Source organism: Phycodurus eques, chromosome 14, assembly GCF_024500275.1.
Source record: "Phycodurus eques isolate BA_2022a chromosome 14, UOR_Pequ_1.1, whole genome shotgun sequence".
Lineage (NCBI taxonomy): Eukaryota > Metazoa > Chordata > Actinopteri > Syngnathiformes > Syngnathidae > Phycodurus > Phycodurus eques.
This window is the reverse complement of record NC_084538.1, coordinates 751,266-772,758: the sequence shown is the minus strand read 5'-3', so window position 1 is coordinate 772,758 and position 21,493 is coordinate 751,266. Positions and strand designations below refer to the sequence as shown.

General features: G+C 45.9%; 1 protein-coding gene across 13 annotated transcripts in view; it reads right to left on the bottom strand.

Moving 5' to 3' along the window:
* Nucleotides 1-572: 572 nt before the first annotated feature.
* Nucleotides 573-21,493, bottom strand: part of mark3a (MAP/microtubule affinity-regulating kinase 3a) — a 40,362-nt gene continuing 19,441 nt past the window's right edge. For 3 of the 13 annotated variants that reach the window (XM_061695512.1, XM_061695520.1, XM_061695514.1), the window contains 12 exons: nt 20,255-20,325; nt 18,802-18,858; nt 17,966-18,202; nt 16,853-16,993; nt 14,055-14,154; nt 12,892-13,004; nt 12,680-12,827; nt 11,580-11,791; nt 10,844-10,950; nt 9,111-9,380; nt 3,500-3,544; nt 573-1,369 (listed from right to left, as the gene is read on the bottom strand). In XM_061695512.1, coding sequence (XP_061551496.1) covers nt 1,036-1,369; nt 3,500-3,544; nt 9,111-9,380; nt 10,844-10,950; nt 11,580-11,791; nt 12,680-12,827; nt 12,892-13,004; nt 14,055-14,154; nt 16,853-16,993; nt 17,966-18,202; nt 18,802-18,858; nt 20,255-20,325 — 1,835 coding nt within the window. In that variant the 3' untranslated portion in view covers nt 573-1,035. Of the gene's footprint in view, nt 1,370-3,499; nt 7,293-9,110; nt 9,381-10,843; nt 10,951-11,579; nt 11,792-12,679; nt 12,828-12,891; nt 13,005-14,054; nt 14,155-16,852; nt 16,994-17,965; nt 18,203-18,801; nt 18,859-20,254; nt 20,326-21,493 lie in introns of all 13 variants that reach the window. The other 10 variants (XM_061695516.1, XM_061695523.1, XM_061695515.1 and 7 more) reach the window with 9 other exon arrangements.

The window sequence follows — 21,493 nt, the reverse complement described above, 5'->3', positions numbered from 1 at the left end:
TTTTCAACTTCCATTTACCTTTCATGTGCAATACACTTGCTTTATTAGGTACTTTTTTTTTTTTTTTTTCCTAAAATTTTGGTTTGACTATTCTTAAAACAAAAACCTCATTTTGACTCCTCATAAATTCTGAAGGTTTTCCATCTTTAATCTTGGATTAAAAAAAAAAATGCTATTGACTATTCATTGAAACCTTGGTTGTTTTTACCCATATAACAAATTCGTCATTCAGTAAATTGCTCTTCCTCATAATTTAAAATGTGGACTTTATTTTTGAGAAGTACCAAATCGAATCTGTATTTTGCCATGAATTATTGGTAAAAAAAAAAAAATCTTAAATGCCCAATAAGTTGCACATTTTCTTTTGCTCGAGAGCAAACGGTCCTCGCTTTCGTTTGAGTTGTCCAATCGCGTTCGGCTGAGATGGGCTCTCGTTTCACTTCTCGTCTACCTTGCATCGTTGCACGTTTGAATCCACTTCCCAATACTTTGGTCCGACATCCGCGCGTATTTTCTTCCCCGTCTGCAAACAACTACGCAAATGTTGAAGAAATAAAGAGCGTGCCTTCCAGTTGCCACTTTTACACTTTTAATGGAGTCATGGTCATGTGACCCTGATAAACGCACCTGACGCTCGCCGCCTTCTCTACTTTTTTTTAACTTTCAACCCAAATAGAAAAACAGTATTTGCAGTGTGAGATATTTACACAGAAAAGAAAAGAAAAAAGCTACATGGTGATTTTAATATCTTATTCAGGAAGGCGGGGGAAAAAAGAAAATAAATAAGACTCGAAATTCTTCTTTTGTGTCCACATTCGCAGCAGGACACAAATCAACTCATGTGGCCAGAATGAGCTATTAGTAGGCGGTTGCGCGATCATTGCCAAAAAACAAAACAAAAACTTACATTAGAATCAATAGATACTCTCCTGTCTTTGAGTTTCTTATAAAAGGAGACATTTGAAAAGTTGCTACGTGGGTGATTGTACAGCTTAAATAGTCGCAGAGGTTTCTACTTATGCGTCCGCCGTGGCCTCATAGCTTGAGCTCGTTGGCCACCTTGGAGGCAATGTTCTTGAAGGCCATGGAGGAGCCGGAAATCCTCTTGAAGCGCACGCCGTTGAGCGACAGTCGGGGGAGCTTGCACACCTCCATCTCCCACTGGACCAGGTTTTCGGCGCGGCCGTCGCCGTGCACGCAGAGCAGCAGGTAGCTCTCCTGCTGCTCGTAGTCGCAGTTGTTGGCGTCCAGCACCTTGCGGATCTCCCGCATGATGTCGGCCGGCTCCATGGAGCTGGTGGTCCTCATGCTCCAGGTGAAGCGCAGCGAGCGGGGCTTGCCGTCCTTGGGCTCCCCGGGGACGTGGCGGCTGCGGACAAACGCGCCAGCGCGGCGTCAAAAACAACATCGACAGCGCGTGCCGTTCACACGTCAACCCTACGGAGCCGCAGACGCGATATGTGGGGAGGAGAGCGTTTCAGGTGGAAATGTCAAATGCTAAAATGCTAATTTGTGATCACGAAACAGGAATAATGTGCACAACATTCCGGTGAAGAATAATTTCATTCCTGGACAGTTGGGTAAGCCAATGGAGCACGCTTTGAGAAATACTGCGCTGGTTCTATCTGTACGCGTGCGTTCGATTTCCCCCATGTCATGTCAGGTCTGGTGCTCCGAATTCATTTGAACTGCAGCAAAAATGCTCATCCGACCTCAGTTCGTGCGCCTGCGTTGCAGCTTTTAGCTTCACTTCATTTGTTTTTTTGATATTCAAAGCAATTGTTTGGAATACTTCTTCATATTCAGAAAACAGTCGAACCCGCAAGGCATTCTGGGACGCTGCGCCACAGCAGTTTTCGTCGGATGAGCAATAGGCATTTGTCCACTCTTAAATGCCAGTTTTCATGTTATTCAAGTATTACCATACATTTGAATGACAACGATGTAACGCGGAGTTGGTCGGCAGAGCAGAGGTGAAATGATTGCTTTTGTAACGTCAGCAGGCGGAAATTTCCGCGTGTGGAATGAGCGAGACGCGGTCGATACGCTCTCTCGTGGAGCAAACGTGCGTGGCGCCTCTCCTTCTTTCACCGTCCTTCACTCGCCCTTGCACGCTCGCTGGACTGAGCTCGTGTTCAAATGACCGAGGGAAATTCGCTTGGGGAAACATTTTTGAAATGCCACCGACAAAAGGTGTTTTTTCAGGAACGCCGGTCACAAGGAGGCGTCACGCCACGTGACTCCGCATCAGCTTCGTATTTCCGTGCTTTTGCGGGTGAGCCGCTTCGAAAGGAAACGCGACACGGGATGGCCCGCATCACGTTTACGCCCGTTGCCGACAATCGGGTTGAGAGCGTCAACACGCAATCGATCGCATTCCGCTATTTGGGATCTAAATTTGGTCCGATTTTCCCCAGAAGATTCCGAACCTTTTCCCAGATGGACGAGCTGCAGTTGGTTGGCCTTTTGTGTTCGTACTGTATCGTGAAAAGAATGAAAGCTAATGCGGCTAACTGAGGCTGGACGGGCGTCCGAGGGGGGAGGGAGAGGGAGAGGGTTTGTTTGCGCCTTTCGAGGCCGACACGCCCACGTGCAAAAAGAGCAAAAACACGAGCCCGGCGGCATCGACGTCACGGAGCCCACAAGACGAACGGTCACGACGCTTTCGCAAAGTGTCTGGTCAGAATGAAGAAATGTTGGGCGAAGAGATGGGAAGGGTCGGCGTAGCCCCTTTGGCGGCTACGGCGACCGCCGCTACGCACAACGGGCACCGACGGGAGAGCTGGCCTTTTCCCACCGCCGGTAACGAGCTCAGACATCGGCGGGCCCCATTTTGTATCGGTATCTTACACGCAGCCCAGAGACTCAAAGAAAGGGAACAACGCCGGCTTTTTGTGCGCGCGAACGGCGTCCAGACATGAATTCGGCAGCTTTCGAGATAATATCGCAGGCGGCTAGCGTCGTCCCTCGCTTACGCTCCAGAAACCTCCACAAAGAAGTGAGCGAGCATTGATACACGTTTTGACATTTTACTTGAGAGAAGTGCAGGTATTCCGTTTGTCTATTTGAGGTGCCATTTTTGAGCGAAGGTACTGTAGTTCTCTAAAATCAAGCTCAACATTGCGCTCTCCTTCTATTCGTTCCTGTTCCCGTTCCGTATTGTTATGAGCGCGCGCATTAGCTGGCGGTCAGTTGTCGATTGACTCCGCGAAACTCCGACCGCGGCTCGTGTGTTAACCGGCCCCCCGCTCACTGCATCACCGAGCAACTCGGTGGCTTGGCGAACGTGGGAATTGAAGTCGCTCGGTTAGGTTTCGTGTTCCGCAAAGCTCAAGAGCCCGTTTGTTCTTATGCCGGTCGTCGGCCGTCGCGAGCGGAGTTCCGCGGCCGGCTCTCGACCGTTCCGCTTCTGAGGCGTCACTTCGTGCGTGCAGGCGGCGTGAAAGGGGCCGGCGCCAACCGACGGCAAGGTTTTCACGGGTCGGTCGCGGGAGCTCACCTTGAGCCCTCGAGTCTCCCGTTTCTCTCAAACTCTGTGGAGACTCTGAGGGACGCGAGAGAAGAAAACGGGGAAGAGGAGGAAGAAGACAAAAACAAGAAGAAGAGGATGTGGATTGTGCGTCCTCGTGTTCATCACCATAACAACAACAACAACGACGACGACGACGACAAGGCGAAGAATCGGCACGACGACCGAGACAAATGCGCAAATATCGACAAGCGAGTCGTCCCGCTTTTCCGCTGAGCTGCGACCGGCGGCCGAACGTCGGCGCCCGTTTTGGAAGGTTGACAGCAAAAACACAACGCTTCTCTTCAGTCGGCACACGTACACGCGACATTCCAGCCCCAAATCAACAACGTTACAGTTACCCACTTATTATCAAGGACATTTGAAGTAAATTCGCAAAAAACTAAACGTAGATATTTCAAAATGTCATTTTAGTAACTAATTGGTGACTTAATGATGATTAAATGAGTTTAAACAATTGTATTAAAACAAACATTGATATACTACGAATACAAAAAAACTACATTCTTGGAGTTACGTACGAGTAAATGAAAATCAAAAGAATTTTCTCTAAATTAAATTCATTATGATTTATTATTAGGGAATAAATAATTTGACATATACATTGAAATATTTAATTCATTAAATTACTGGTTAATTAAGGTTGAGTACATCATACATACATACAATTAAAAACTTCTATAATGGATGTATTGTAAAAGAATGTCAATTTAAAATAATGATATTTATTATTAGCATAACATGATCTGATGACTGGCAGCATGTATAAACAATTGTACGTGTTTTACAAAGACATGACCATTTCTCTTTTAAACCTCTTGAGCTAACCCATTTTCATTTTCCGCTAGCAGCGTGAGCAGGCTAGCATAGGAGCAAGCTACGAGCGCTCGCAGATGGATCCCGACGGGAAAAGACGGCAAAACGCCACCGAATCCGCGGGCGGGCGTCGGGACGAAGGCGGGGAAACGACGGACGCGAGCCGGGCCCAGGAGGCTGCTTCCTGCCGCTCAGATGGGTCAACAGTGACCCCGGCGAGGGGAGGTCAGAGGTCGATAGGACGTTTTGCCTCGAGTCGCCAGCGCTCGACGGTGGCAGATAACGAGCAACTTTGCGTTACCGAAGCCTGCTAGCTAAATGCTAACACACAATGCAAAACGCCATAGACGACCCAACAAAACTAGCGTCAATGTCGCAGTACAGTACACAAACGGTGCAGCAACACAGGTATACAGACAATATAATACAGGCGTATATTCTTTATTCTCTGCAGAAAATAACCTATTTTACTGCAGTTTACTGAGGTGCTGTGACCGCCGACTTTGTGTATTTATTATGCATGTGTTATACTGCGCCCTGTTGGCCAAGGCACACACACACAGGATCATCAGGATGCACAAACGGTTTAATTTTAAAGTTATTTTTGTTGCGCAAGATCGTGTGATATATTTTGATTGGCCGTAAACATCTGTTGTGCTGAATTGTTGAACATTTGAAGTGTTCATTCATTACTGACTACATTTCTTTTCCAAGAGGAAGCACTTGTTTTCGCATCATCTGAAAAGAGAAAAAAATTGCTCAAGCAAATAGCAGAACAAAAAAATGAATTCAAATTGTAAAACATTTGTTTATATCACTCATTCCTACTTGTGTTTGTGTAAATACCACAAAATCGAAGAGGTGAAAACATTAAGCTTGTACTCCACTTGGCCACCGGGGGGCCGAGCACGGCCAAAGATGACTTTTGGAAACCAACCCGATTGAGATTATTCCTCCTCTTTTTTTTTCAAGCAGATTGTCAGCTCTCCGTGGTTGTAACAACCTGTCACCATGGCAACATACAACAACCATCTTCCTAGCTCACGGCTTGGGAATTTTTGACATTTTTGTTTTTCAACGACGGGTCACGATGCAGTGCAAACGTTCAACCGGGGTCAGCGGCTACTTGGAGAAGAAACAACAAGCATGCCAGTGCCAGTAGGTTGCGCCCCCTGCCCGCATGCACCGACCGGTGCGACATTAGTGGCACACGCAAGATCATGTACATCCACTTTTTTTTGTCCGAAAAACAATTTTGTAGTTTAAAATGTTTTTTAAAAAAAAAAACTAAATTCAAAGCCTATGGATGTCATTTTGTGAAAATGTATCACAAAATTAAAGGAATACAGCAATTTTGTACGTTAAAAAAAAAAGATGTTTGATAACGACAAAAAAAAAAAACGGTACACTAAAGGTGTATAGAACATGAAATAAGATGTAAATATGTTACCCGTCTATAGACCTCGAATTCCATATATTTACAATAAACAGGACCCGAAATACTCTAAAATGTTGTATAGCATGTTTTTGCTATACAAAATTATTTTTGTATCACAATTGCTGAAATTTGTGTAGCAAGTTTTCGAAACATGTTTTCGTTTTGGGCAATAATTTGTATAAAAGTTCCACAAAGTACTAAATCCCTGTCTACTTGTATGCTTTTCTACCCTAAATTTTAAAACACTTTACTCCATATATGGCATACTTTGATCTTTTGAATAAGTAATGTTGTGTACAGAAAGCGATTTTGCCTTGCGGGTAAGCAGAAATCCTTTTGTAGCAAGCCTGCGTATTGTTCGTGAGTCTGGTTTCCGATTATCCTGGCGGGCCGCGAAGGGGCCGGACAGTTGGCTCCCTTCCCCCTCGTCCTCCCTCGCCGATGGCGACGACCGCTGACTTGTAATGCGTTGCTTGACACCGGCCGCAAAGAGAGCTTCCGCCTGCGAGGCTCGGCAGCCGGGGGCCGTCGTAAAACGCCGTGCACGGAGCACTCAGCGGCGGAAAGCGGGGGGGGGGGGCACTGCTCAATGTGGACGCGCTGTTTTTGAAATAGAGTGCTTATTTCATCAAATTCATTTAAGAAATTTGTACTCGGCTTTACGGCCGGAACGATCAAGTCACAAAATGCGGACGTTCCCTAACATTTGACAGCTCCGCCTTTGACCAATCGGCGATCGCGTAGCCGTTTACCTCTGCCTGCCGTGCAGTTGTCATTTCTGTTAGCAAGCCATGCTCTTTTTGTCGGTCCCATCTTTGTTTTGAGGGCTGCTGACCGCTCAGAAAAAGGTTTTATTTGTCTGTAAACTTTCGAAACATGCATCGCATATTGTAGCCATGGGAATTGAGGAATGCAACGCCGAAGATTTTACGTCGCATTTGACGATGCGATACCGGATATTTCCGACCCTGATAAATGTTTGACAACTGTAATTTCGCATATATACACCATATTTCATGTACCTCAAACTTATCATATTTGGGTGAAGTGCCATAACAATCATGTAGCAGAATAATGAAACTAAGGTGTTACTTTTTGGTGGTCAACATTTGGACACATACCAGAACAAAACTTTTTTTTTTTGGTAACCCCCCACAAAATCTGGAAGAAGCGAAGATAAACCACCACGAGGTATTTTTGCGGTTGGTTCCTCCCCCAAAGTGTATATATAAATTAGAAATGAAAAAAAAATTTTTTTTAAATAAAAATCCGACAAGTATGCGGGGAGCCGTCCACTTTATATCAGATTACACATGCAGGGTAAATCCAGCCCAAAAACATTCAGTTGCCAGAAAAAGTCGCAAATGCAACTTTCTGTGCAATTCCCTGCAAGACGGCGAGAAGCCAGCTGTGTGAGGCTAACATGTAGCGTGCGGGCGGCGTGTTAGCGGCGTGCGACAGCGCAGGCAGTACCGGTCCTACCTTTTGGTAAACCTGAACGACATGTTTCTACAACAGAACCACACACAAGAACAACAGAGACACAGTGTCAGACCACGTTTGAACGTGCGGAGGCGGCGAGAGGAGAAAAACAAGAAGGACGGCGGCGACAGTGGACAACATGCACGCGGCGGGCACGAAGGGAACGGGCGAGAAGGACCGACCGGCCGGCCGCGACGACGCCTAACCCGCCTGCTCCCCGGGAAGCCGTTTACTTCGGGCTCTGTGTTGTTTGAACCCTCTGAGTTCTGTCGGGCATTTGTGTCCAACTTTCAACTTTTTGAGGTTGTCTGATTTTGTCATTTCTGACTTCAGCTCTTTAGACATACAAATAATATACAGTTTACAACAAATTGTACTTTTTGGCTCTATCGTTCAAAAACGTGAAAACTACTTGTTTTGTTAATTCCTTGTCATTTACTGGAATCAATCATACAATTGGAGTAAAATGGGTTTCATTAACTCAAGCCCTAAAAATTAAACACTGGAAAAAAAACGAGCTCAAAACAAGTTCAAAAATATTCAAAATAAGACATTTTGTCCCTAAAATAAGGAGGGGGGGGGGGGGGGTGCTAATCTGCTAATGGTACTCGTATGAATTGACTTGATAAGATTGCAAAAATAAGATCATGTATCGTAAAACAAGTATGTCTTGCTGACAATTTAGAAAAACGTCCAAATCGTCTTCAAATAAGTTATTTTCTCTAGAAACAAGAAATTCACAAGGTAGGTTTTTGCAGTATAGTTTTGTGTGTTTTCTCCAAGATGACATCCTTCCATCATTTTTGGATAAGGGAGAAATTTCATATTTCATATTCTTATTTTCCAAAAGAGGAGTCAAAAGGCTTACTGCGGCCCAATGCAAAAGAATGACGCAATTTGAATGAGAACAAGTGGAGACACTCCCCTCTGCTGACCATGGAGCGCAATTACAACTTAGTTTAACAAAGGGAAGCTCCCTCTGGTGGCTGAAGTAATGCACTAAATTAGCAATATTTTGGAAAAGGTGAAACAATACTGAGAAGAAAAAAAAGCAACACTGAGGAGAAATAAAGTCATTTTGGAGGTTGTTTTACAACCTTTGCATTGTGCAAACAACCTATTTCAAAAGGGTAAAAAAAATTAAAAAATAAAATAAATTTGATATTTTATACTGTCAGTTGGAAATCTTGATTTTGAGAATTTGCTGACACAGAGTCACCATCCGATACTTCAGCAATGCATCTTAAGAGGGGAAAAAAAAATATATATATTTTTTTGGGGGGGGGATAAAAAATTCCCAACATGATACCATTCTATATGACTTATTAGTTCTGTGCAATATGGACAAAATGTTCTCCCTAGATTCTTTTATATCCTGTATGTGATTTGGTACCTTTCCCTAAACCGACGTCGTACGAGCGGCCTTAAGAAGCTTGAATAGACGACGGCCATTTCGGCGGGTGCGGTTTACTGCCTCTCGGCATTTTTCGCTCCACCGCTCGAAACATTACATTGCGTACTCGAATATAAAACGCTTTTCTATTTGCAAATATATTTGTTCTGTTGCTTTGTGACATTGAAAATAAAAGAAAATGTTCAAATCCGACCTTTTTCACCCGATACAAATCAGCTGCAAATTATCGGATGGGAACAACCGTAAAAATGACGAAGTGTGTCAAGCTGAAAGGTTGGGCAGAGGGCTAACCTATCTGCGCGGTAACTATGCTAAGCGAAGCGCTAATTCCGGACAGCTTTTTTGTCGTCGTCGTCGTCGTCCACGAGCAGGCAAGCAGCGGCCGCCGGCCCGCTAAGAGCCAGTCACCCGGCACGCCCCCGGTGGCTTACCTGCGCGTGAGCTTGGAGGTGAGCTTGGAAAAGAGGTTGCTGGCGGCGCGGCCGCGCGCCTGCGAGAGCGGCGAGGCGTCGTGCGAGAGGGCGGGCGAGGCGGGCGGTCCGTTGTAGGTGGCCGTGCGGCGGTCGCGCAGCTGCCCGCCGTGGAAGGTGCTGCGGCTGGCCGTGCCGCGGGGGAAGCGCAGGCGTTCCGGCGTGGCCGCGTTGGCCACGCTGTGCGCCGACGCCACCGACTTACGCTGGCCGCCCGGAGACGCCGCCGCGCTGCGGGCAAACGCACGTCGCTCGGGTTAGAAAAACAAAAAAACCTCCCTGGGAAATTGTGGTTCTTCTAATGTGGACTCACATTCATCTAGTGTGTAAATGTCGCTTGAAAACCAAAGCAAGGATTTGTGTGAATCATTCCGCGCAGATGGAAACCTACATACACGTCCTGTGTGGTTACCCAGAATGCATTCGCAAAACATGACTTTCCCCCCCCCGTAAAATTAGGACCTTTTTACAGCTATATAAAACGAGGACACTTTTTTTTTTACGATAGGCACACTTTCAGGGGCGTTCGTGAAATCGGTCCGCTTTCACCAGCGATGACTCAAAGCGGATTTACTTTGGTGAGTTGCGCCTGTGACCTGTGTGAAATGCTGAAAAGCATTCCGAATGAAAGAACACTATAATATATAAAGTGTGTTTTGACAAAAGGCAGCTAAATGAATATGGTGAAAATATGAATGCAATTTTCCGCCCTGGACGCTGACGAGGTAAAGAGGGGCAGAGGAAGAACGGAGGAAAGCTCAGGAGACGAATGAAAAGGCAAAAATCCAAAAACTATATATCAATCATCAAACCCATTTGAACACCTGGAGTGGCAGCGCGTGGATGATTATTTGGAACCGTCCGTGTCCTCAATATGCTCCAAACAGCCAATCAGAGACGAGGGGCCAGACGTACGCCAGAAGAGTTTGAAAAAGATGGCATATTCACACAAATTCTAAATTAAGCTCCTTTAATCATTATTTTTGCTCTTGTTTTCAGGGTACCTGCTGGTTTACGAAATCAATTTTAAGATCTTTAAGACCAATCATTTTTGCTTTCGTGAAAAAAAATAAAAATAAATTAAAAGTACTTTTTCTTGTACAGTTAAAATGTTAAACAATTACAACTTATTTCTTCTTTTCATCACGTTACACTTTTTTCAAACTGTGAAATGCAAACTTATTTCTTGAAAAATGACATTTCACTCTTTTGATAAAGTGAATTTATTTTTCTTGCATTATTATGACTTTTTCTATTCTAATTGGGGCTTTTGCCAGTATAATCACACCTCTTTATCATATAATTGCAATTTTCCTTGGAAAATGACCATTTTTACCCCAAAATCCCATTCTTTTCTTGTATCATGATGCATTTTCTCGCACAATTACAACTGACATAAAATGGACTATTGTCAAAACGTTTTTTTCCCACTCAGCATAATTACAGTTTTGCTCGTGCAATTCAGGCTTTCCTTGTAAAACTGCACTGTTTTTCTGGAAAGCGTTTCACATTTGCACACAAACACCCATGTTTTTGCAATATTATGACTGAGGTCAAATTGTGACCTTTGTCAAAACTTTCGGCTCGCGTACGGACGATCGTGAGAGGAGGCCGAAGTGAATGCGAGAAGACGGCGTACAAAGCAAGGAAGAAAAGAGCGCGGATTCCAGCGCACGACAAGTTGCCGCTCTCACCTGTTCTCCTTCCCGTTGGGGATGACGGAGAGGCGGTCGGCGTTGTTCCGCTCGCTGCACACGTACGTGTTCCGGCGCGTCATCCCAGCAGACGCCGTGCTGTTCTGCTGGGGAAACGGCGCACACGCGCGCGCAAGCACACGCACGCGCACACGCAAGTCATTTGACAGACACGTCGACAGCCGATCACACCAACACGTTCAATGTCATTATTGCATTGAGGGAAAAAAAACTAATCCAGGTCAAGTGACTACTTTTTCTGCAAATTCTCAACGTTAGTCAAATACTACAACTTTTGTCACGTTACAAAATACAACTTTTTACTAGTATATTTACACGTTTTTTTTTTATTGTAACAAAATGCATTTCATTCTTCCTAAAACGATAACTTTTTTCCCTCGAGATTTTTCTAAATTATATAGTAAGAAGAAACAGTGCTTTTGTTGTAGCTATTGGTCGAATGCAATATTCTTCATGAAAAAAATAAAATAAATCAGCTTTTTCTGTGAAAAAAATGATTTTTTTCTTTGCCCGAAAAGGACTTTTTTTCTTTACGAATGATGACTGTGGAAAATTCTGACTTTTTCCTGAGAAAAAAAATGACTGTCTCTTAAAACGACAACTTGTAAAATGTCTTATGAACTGCAGAACCTTTTGGCCAGTGAGTGTGTAAGAAATGTACAGTACGGGATCCTGGAGCGACATCAGCATCTCGTCTGCAAGCGAAGACACTCACAGTCTGTCCGGCGGCGACGCCGCCTTTCCTGCGGTCGGGTATGTCGGCCTTGTTTGGGTTGTTGGCGTTGCCCAGCAACGGGCTGGCGGGCGCAGCGCCGCGGCTTCCCGGCGCTCCGGATTTGCGCAGCTGGACGCCGCCGTCGTCCTTCCCGTCGTCGACGGCGGCGGTCTGACTGCGCTTGGGGTGGGCCGCGCCCGCGTTCTGGCCCGCTAGAAACGAGAGGTTAAGGAGATTCTGAATGGCAAAAACCGGTCTGAGAAATCAAGTATCGAATCTACCGATCGCAGGTATCGGTACTGGGCCGATACCAGCCTCATTTCAAGGGATCGGGTAGTCCTGAAAGCTGCCGATACCAGCCGTAGTACTTAAGGCAAGAAAAACAACGCTGACATTGAGTAAGTCCTCCTCGCCAGTAGTTGGCGCTACACGGTGGCGGTTTGACACACCGGCGAAGCGTCACGTGCGTCAGAAAGAAAGGTCTCGTGGTCTTTGTGTTAATTGAAATTAGAGGTGCAACAATTCAATGAATCGACAAACGTTTATCAAATTACTCCACTATTTTGATGATTGATTTCTTGTTTTGCGATGTCCTCAGCAATTAAGCCGCTCAACAGTGAATATTCTCCGATTTCGGTGGACCGCCATGAAAGCAGACTGCGTATCTTTTTGTGGTAAATCCAAAGAAGACATTTGCAAACATCGTTTTAACTTTGGAAAACAGCCATCACCATTTTGGCCAATTCTCTGATGTTACGGACCAAACGAGTAACTGAATCAAAATCAACTTATGTTTGTGCATTTTCTTCACTGTTAATTTGAAATAATGTCCTGTTTTTGAATAAAGTTATGGAAATTGTTTTGGGGAGTCCTAATCAACAGATGAAGCGATTATTAAAATACGGGTTAGTTGAAATGTTCTATATGAAAAGTACTACTGGTATGGGTCCGCCGTATCTGTGTCGGTGAGTACTCAAGAGCGAATACTCGTACTGGCATCGCTCTGAAAAAAAAAGTGGTATCGAACACCTCTTAAAAAAAAAAAAAAAAAAAAAGTCAAACATTTGGACTGCGCGTCAATTTGGGCGCAAGATGCCGACCTTGCTCACTGTAGCGTCGCTGCTTGTGGTTGGACGACACGCTCCTCTGGACTTTCAGGTGCGAGGGCGACTGTCCGTTGAGCTCGCTGTTGGGTCTGGGCTTGGTGAGCGACAAGTCGCTGCCGGACGCCGACTCGCCGGGCTCCGGCTGAGGGCGGAGGCGGAAGGTCACGAGGGGCCGCCCCTCGGCGACGGCTCAGTCTGGCGCTTACCTCCGAGGCCTTCCTGCCCAGCAGCAGGTAGGTGGCGGTGATCTCGTCGTACTTGGTCTTGGCCAGGGACTCCTGAATCTCGTCCAAGTTGTAGCCCATGCCCACCATCACGTCTGCGCGCACGCACACAGGCAAATGAAAAAACACACAGCTACGGCCGTGCGTGCCCGTTTGCGCCTTTTGTCCACACGCAAATCTTGGTTTTGGTTTTTGGAAAGCTCCGACCAGCGTGTCTTCAGTGGACAATGGTTGAATGTTACACTTGATTTATTGGAGTTACACATGCAAAAAATACAACTAAAATCACAGATTCCCATCTGATTTAACACTGGCAGAATTGTCAAAGTGGTTTTTAGCCCACTGTCAAAATACAGTAACCATGAAAAATACTGATGTGCTTGCTAAAAACGGTGGGGGGATTTTCTTTGTCGATTGTCAGTCACCCGGGCCATAGTAATTTGCAAACTCGTTTTTTGAATTTGTTGCTTTTTCTTGTTTTACAAAAATGACGAGGTCAGTGATGACATTAGGAGACCATATGACGCCTTAAAATGAAAAAAAAACCTCCCTGGTACTGTGACGACTTATTTAACCATTAGAAAATATTTGATTTCGAGAACAAGTTGGATTTTCTTTTTCTCCGAAAATTGAAATTTCCTAGTAAAATGTTCCTCCTAAAACCGCTGTTAAAAGTTTGAAGGCTCTCTCGACCGAATCCGGTCAGTACTACCGAGTACCGATTCACGTAACGTCAATCGGTACCGTAATTCGGTGCGCGCCCGTTGTGACTGTACGGCAGCGGAAGAGTTGGCCAATTTCCATGCGCACTTGACCGCCGTGTCGGCGGAAGGCTGACGACGAGCCGCACGAGCGTCCCGCGGTGAGCGGAAGGTACCCGTCCCTAGCCAGGAGTAGACCCACAAAAAAGTCTCCAGAAGCCATGACTGGAAGTAGGCCATGTTGGTTTGGCTCGCCCTCGGTTCAGAATTTGAGGTAAATTCCACAAATGTGGTCGGCTTGTCTATCACGATGAGGCGACCTACAAGAAAGTCTCAAGAAGCCACCCTTAAAAAAGTCTGCCATCTTGGTTGAAAGCAGACACTTTGCATTTTCATTTCATTTTGGCCATTCAAAGGGTGCTTTGGATGGATTGTTTCTTGTACCTATTCTCTTCTGATCCGTGATGTCCAGCTCAGGCTCAACGTAAGGCTTCAGCTCGTCGTCTTCGTATCCCGCGTTGATCCATCGATCCTTCATGATTTGCTGCATCGAATAGAACAGAGAGTAAAAGTATTTTTAGGATTTCATACCACGTGTCCTGTCGCGTGACCTCTCATACTTGATGTCCAGGTTGTTTGTTTTGATGTTCCGCTGATCAGATCAATGACTCTGGGAGATTTTCATCAGGCAGGAGAACAACTAATTATCATCGATCCCGCTGGGATGCGAGCGGACGGCATTTTGGCCTGCTGAGGCCGTCACGCGACGCACGTGCGCGTTACGTGGCTGCTTGACCGCAACAACAAAAAATCAAAATCACACTTCATGTCGCTTTTCTCAAATAATCAATGAAAGAAATGTCGTAAGTTGAGTAAAGAATAACAGGAATATATAAAGTTCTATTTTTTTCAGAGACAAAAAGTAATATTACAAGAATAAAGTTGCATTTGGGAGAATCAAGTTTTTTCTGAATTACTTTGGAGAAAACAGTCATAATCTTCTTACTGGACTGTAAATTACATTTACAATTAAAGTCCATACACAATTTTAAACGAAGTATTTTTGAGGAAAGAAAGTAGAAATATGAGAATAAGACTGTACAAACATATTTCTTTTTCAATAATCAAGTAGTATTTTTTCCACGACAAAAAGTAGTTATCTTACCAGAACAAAGTTGTACCAAATTTGTATTTTTCCAAAAAAAAAAAAAAAATGGTAATAATAATATCTTATTTCTGAGAAAAACAATCGCACAAGAAGTCAAACTTATGATATATTTTTTAAAAGGTTTGTCTTTTATCTGGGGGGGAAAATAAGTACTTATTGGGAATAAAGTTGTATTTTTGTAGTCATATTTAGAGAACCAAGTTAATTTCAGAGAGGGGGGAAAAAAAGAATAAGATGGTCAATTAAAAGGGCTAGCGAAGAAAATACAATCCCAATTCCAATCCAGTTGGGACGCTGTTTTAAACATAAATAAAAACAGAATACAATGATATGAAAATCATGTTCAACCTATATTTAATTGAATACCGAATACAAAGACGATATTTATTGTTGAAACTGATCAACTTGATTGTTTTTAGCAAATAATCATGAACTTGGAATTTTATGGCTGCAACACGTTCCCAAAAAGCTGGGACGAGTGGCAAAAAAGTTGAGGAATGCTCAAACATGTTTGGAACATCCCACAGGTGAACAGGTGGGTGCCATGATTGCTTCCCTGAGTTGCTCAGTCATTCACAAGCGAAGACGGGGCGAGGTTCGCCTCTTTGCGAACAAGTGCGTGAGAAAATAGTCCAACAGTTTGAGGACAATGTTCCTCAACGTACAATTGCAAGGAATTGAGGGATTTCGTCATCTCCGGCCCATATCATCATCAAAAGGTTCAGAGAATCTGGAGAAATCACCGCATGTAAGCGGCGAGGCCGAAAACCGACATTGAATGACCGTGACCTTCGATCCCTCGGGCGGCGCTGCATCAAAAACAGACATCGACGTGTAAAGGATATCACCGCGTGGGCTTAGCAACACTTCAGAAAACCAATGTCAGTAAATACAGTTCGGCGCTACATCCGGAAGTGCAACTGAAAACGCTACTATGCAAAGCAAAAGCCGTTTATCAACAACACCCACAAACGCCGCCGGCTTCTCCGGGCCCGAGATCATCAAAGATGGACCGACGCAAAGTGGAAAAGTGTTTTGCGGTCCGACGAGTCCGCATTTCAAATTGTTTTTGGAAATGGTGGACGTCGTGTCCTCCGGGCCAAAGAGGAAAAGAACCACCCGGACTGTATGGACACAAAGTTCAAAAGTCAGCATCTGTGATGGTATGGGGCTGTGTTAGTGCCAATGGCACGGGTCACTTACACATCTGTGAAGGCACCATTCATGCTGAAAGGTACATCCAGGTTTTGGAGAAACATACGCTGCCATCCAAGCGACGTCTTTTTTCACGGACGCCCCTGCTTATTTCAGCAAGACGAGGCCAAACCACCTTCTGCACGTGTTACAACAGCGTGGCTCCTTGGTAAAAGAGTGCGGGTACGAGACTGGCCTGCCTGCAGTCCACATCTGTCTCCCATTGAAAATGTGTAACGCATTATGAAGCGTAAAATATGACAACGGAGACCCCGGACTGTTGAACGGCTGAAGCTGTACATCGAGCGAGAATGGGAAAGAATTCCACCTACCGTGCTTCAACAATGAGTGTCCTCAGTTCCCAAACGTTGATTGAATGTTGCTCAAAGAAAAGGTGATGTAACACAGCGGTAAACATGAGCCTGTCCCAGCTTTTTTGGAACCTGTTGCAGCCATCAAATTCTAAGTTCATGATTATTTCCTAAAAACAATCGAGTCTACCAGTGTGAACATTAAATATCTTGTTTAACACAACGTCCCAACTTCATTGGAATTGGGGTTGTATATCAGAGGAGCAATCAGTTGCTAAAAACGGGTTTGTTGTTCAATTACGGCTCCAAATTACTCTGGTATTATCAGGATTTATTTATTTATTCTCCGGTGAGGCCCTAAAACCTCAATATACACACACGATGTGTTCACGGACAGCGACGCCAAGAAAGAAGAGCAGCTCGTGATCCGGACTGGAGATGGTGCCGTGGACGAGGGCGCAGAAGGGGCGGCGAGGCGAAGGGGAAGGTTGCGGATCGACGACATTCTCCAACGCAGACGCGCTCGTGATAATGGGCGGGCGGAACGAAAGCCAGAAGGTCATATTTACGTTTTGGGTGTCCTCTCTCACCTCGAGAGTACCGCGCTTGGCCGGGTTGAGCACCAGGAATCGCTTCAGGAGGTTCTCGCAGTCCGTGGACATGTAGAAGGGGATGCGGTACTTCCCTCGCAGCACGCGCTCGCGAAGCTCCTGCAGAGGTTAGCAGGTAAGTTAGGCCTGCTACACACAGCTTGCGAAACTTAACTATGGACCCCATACATGAGGTTTTAAAATAAATAAATACATAAATACAGTTTTGGTCGTACCGTGCGTGCCGTCCTCCGATAATCTCAACACAGAACACCACGCACTAACCCATTCTGTTCCACCACCGTCTCGAACGATCAAATGTGATCAAACCAAAACAAAGAAGAAATGTAGCAACGCATCATCTAAGAGGACACACGAGGAAAAAATGATGGCGGTCTTGGTTCTATTTTTTTGAGATACAAATCTCTCTCGGGCTTCCCACAGCTCCACTAGCTGGTCCTCTTATTTCGGAGGTCCACAGAGTATGTTTCGGGTGTGTGAACCGTTTTATTTGACTGCTATGCTTTTATTTTGAAGGTCTGTCATCAAAGGCTACTGGATATGTCGCGCCAATGTTTCCCCGAGTGTTGCAGGCGGGAGTGTTGTAGAACGGTTCTGTGGCCAAAATCAACTTGCTTTGGAAAGTACTTCTTGCCGTTCGGTGAGCCCACTTACACGAAACACGATTGTTTCGTTGCGATTGTTCCTCGGTCCTTTGATGGGCTGCGTTGCGTTTCACGTCACAATTCTCCGAGTCGTGAGACGGCTTTTTTTTAGTTGTAAATATTGAATACGTTTAGAATGTGGGCTCTGGCTCGTTTCTGACCGTGTTATCGGGACAAATACGCCGTACCAAAGAGTACACCCCAGACCAAACGGGCGGTCTTACAGGACCATCGTAAAGAGACGAGAGAGAAAAGAGGCCGGCGTTTGTCGTCCTTGGTCCGAAGAGGAAAAATCGGGATAAAAACGCCCGATTATCTTTTGTTTGTGGCGGGCTTTCGGCAAATGTCAGCACTATAGGAGGTTCCGCTGTACGGCGAACGGCAAGATGTGGCTTCCCGTTCGATAGCATTAAACGTCAGCGCTCACCTTGAGGTTCTGGCCGTCAAAGGGCAGCGACCCGCTGACGAGCGTGTAGAGGATGACGCCCAGACTCCAGACGTCCACCTCGGGCCCGTCGTACTTCTTGCCCTGGAAGAGCTCGGGCGCGGCGTAGGGCGGCGAGCCGCAGAAGGTGTCCAGCTTGTTGCCCAGCGTGAACTCGTTGCTGAAGCCGAAGTCGGCGATCTTGATGTTCATGTCGCCGTCCAGCAGCAGGTTCTCCGCCTGAGGATGAGAAGCGGAGGGCCGGTTCACACAAAAAGGGTCAAGGCGACCGTCGGGCCACAACATTAGGTACACCGGCTCATTCGAGAGCTGGACCGAAAACTTTTCTATTGCGAAGACATTGTTACAATACAATACAATCGCCACGACGCTGATGGCAGGAGAAGAACTAAAAACAAAGGCATCCTCCGCCGAGGCGAGGAGGTACGTCCGCCACATCCTGTGTGGCGTTCGGATGCAAGCCGGGAAAAGGAGCATTCGGTGTCAACACGCGCGGCGAGGCGAGCGCTCGTGCCTGCGGCCTCATGGATCATTCATGGAGGAGAAGCGGCGGCGGCGGGCGGACGCATCAATATTGATACGATACGCAGACGCGCAAAACGGAGGCGGCGCCCTTGAAGCCGGCCTCCACAAAGACGCCCTGGGAGAAGGTTTGAAAAACACCAGCGGCGTCTGCGTGCTTCGCTGGGATATTTTCAAACCAACGTGAGTCAGACGGCCTCCGAGGCGGAGACAGTTTGCTCATTTTCATCCCGGCTCATGAAAATCATTCCTGACAAAACCTTTGGGGAGAAATTCTGCTGTGTGTGCGTGTTGACCTTGAGGTCTCTGTGGACGATGTGCTTCTGGTGGCAGTACTGCACCGCTGATACAATCTGCAACAGGAAGAAGAAAAGCAGTTCACAGGAGTGTGGTCATGTCTCTTGGGTTCTTACATTTTTAAAACAGGGCTTCCCCAATCTGAGGACCTGCGTTTACTCGGTTAAATTGATTCAAGTAGGCTTTTGGTTTGAAAGCAGCATACATTTGACTTTTACTCGAGTAGTTTTGTGAAGATGAAATGCTCCTTTTACTCCATTACGTCGAGCTGCATTCCGCTTCAGGGTGTTTCAAAAGTCACTCGTGGTTTTTGTACGGCTGACTGAAAATCTAATCGAGACATTAAGCGGACGAAGACACAGAATACAGAAGAGTCACACACGCAGCGGCCTCAGGATCTCCCGACGCTTGAAGAGCGCTGGAGAAACGCGCGAAACGGTGGCGCACCACTGACCTACGGGTGAACGTTCCAAACCAAAGATGCTACCACAAATATTTTCCGTTCGTGTAGGTTTGACTCTGTGAATTTCCTTTTCAATTAACAATACAAACCCGTGAGTGACTTTTGAAACAACCCTGTATTTTTAACGTCAGGTACTTATTGGTGCTCGCACAATCTAGTTCGGTTCGTCAGCGGGACATGTCACATGACTCTCTTTCACCGATCCAATGTAACTTCTAGCAAAGTTTTCAAAGAGACTTTATTTACCCAAAACGATATTTACCTCGGAGGTTGGCTCCTGCGCTCCCCTGACCCGAGTGAGGATAAGCGGTTGGGTACGGAAAATGAATGAATGGAGTACAAAAAAGAAGAACTGTGTCACGCGCTGTCACGTGTGCCTCCCTAAAAATCTCCACATTTCAGCCTACAAGAACGCCACTCGGAGCTTGAGAAGCGCCCAAGGAGCTGCCTCGGTCTGCTTCTGGAAAATGTAACGTTCTGTGGAATAAAACATACTACAAGCGGCATTTAAACCGATTAGCCCGTTGCTTAATGAACCCAAATCATTTGTTTTCATCTTTAGCACACGCCCCATTGTGTGGTTGAAAGCAAGCAAACGCATCTCATTACCTCAACTCGTTGAGCCGCAAAGGCTGTGGCAACGCAGCAAGGTTTTGCTTCTGACTTGTCTGAAAGGGACGTGCGAAGAAATCCAAGCTCTACCGTTTTGCCAATTTATCAGGAAGCCAGCGTGAAAGCGAAAACTAACATTTGGTCTTTGACGGCGTGATTTGGAACCTGACGTCATTTATTATGAAAGCGAATCGAGTTCAGTTTGGTGACCCGTTGACGAGCGGCGGCCTCGTTAACGTCACATGACACGCCCGACCTCAATTAGCATCCGGCGTCGCGACGGGGCGAAGACCGACCACGGAGGACGGCGGCGGCGGCGTCCGTGTAACGCGGAGGTGCGAAAGCACAGGACTGCAGGCGTGGAAGTAGCTGCGTACCTGTCTAAATTTAGCTCTGGCCTCTTTTTCCTTCATTCTTCCATGTGCTACCAGGTAGTCAAAGACCTCTCCTGCAAAGAAGAAGAAAGCACACAAGACACGGCGGTGAGGACGAGACAAGACGGAGGGCGGCGTCCGGGCGGCAGCCGCTCGCCCCACGTGCGTGTTTCCAGACGGCGTTTTAACCGCACGGGAGCCTCTCCTGAGGGCAGGAGCTGCTGCTGATAAACATAGACAAGTGCGTGCGCCGTGTCTCCAACCAACTCGGGGGGGGGGGGGAATAAAAAATGTATCAGAAATGTTTGAAAAAGCCTACTAGAACAGCTGAACTTTGTTTGGGGTTAATTAAAGGCACAACATGGACTGATTTGCATTTCACAGAAGTGATTGGTTAACTCTGAACAAAACCACATCCCCAGTTACTAAGATATTTTTGTTCTTGATATTTTTTTTTTTTTTTTTTTTTTTTTTTTAATGGTGTCACATTAACGGTGGGAAAAGGTTTGGAAATGATTTATCATGGTCTCGCTTTTTCTTTTTTTTTTTGAAATCACAAAAACTGGGCATTTGAACAGGGGTGTGTCGACTTTTTATATCCGCTGTGTATCTACGCCTCTTCAGCCGATTCCTCGCACTCGACCTGCGCGGGCGTCAGTCGACTTCGGAAGGCCCAGAAAAGCAACACATCGACGCAGAAACGGACAAGCGGAATTTCATTCGCTTCCATTCCATTTGCTGATCAGAAGTCAATTTTCGCGTGCGCATGTCACACGGCTGTTCCGATTCCGATCGGAATAGATCACGTCACATGTAAACAGCTGACCAGAGATCCTCAATCGGAATGACAAAAATGTCGTCACGTAATGTTTCGAGAACACTTATTGGATTGACGAGCGGGAGCGCTCCATCTAGTGGACAAACGTCACAATGACATCATTCTGAGTGACTGCAACGCTGAACATTTACTGTGACATGAGAAAGTAAGAATACTGTATAACGGTGTTCAAGTGCCACAACTTCAGCCGATTAGGATTATTTTGAAAAGGACTAATCAGTCGGGCCCTAGTAGAGAGTAGTCGAATCGTTGACTTTACTAGTCCACGACGACGTTTTGAGCGTGACGTTGACTAGCCGCACGTGATTTTGACCTGATGAGGCCGTCACCTTTTTGTATTTCAATGGTCTTCCGCTTCTGAATGCGCAGCTTTAGTAAGCGAGGAAGAAGAAGCTGCCGCCAGG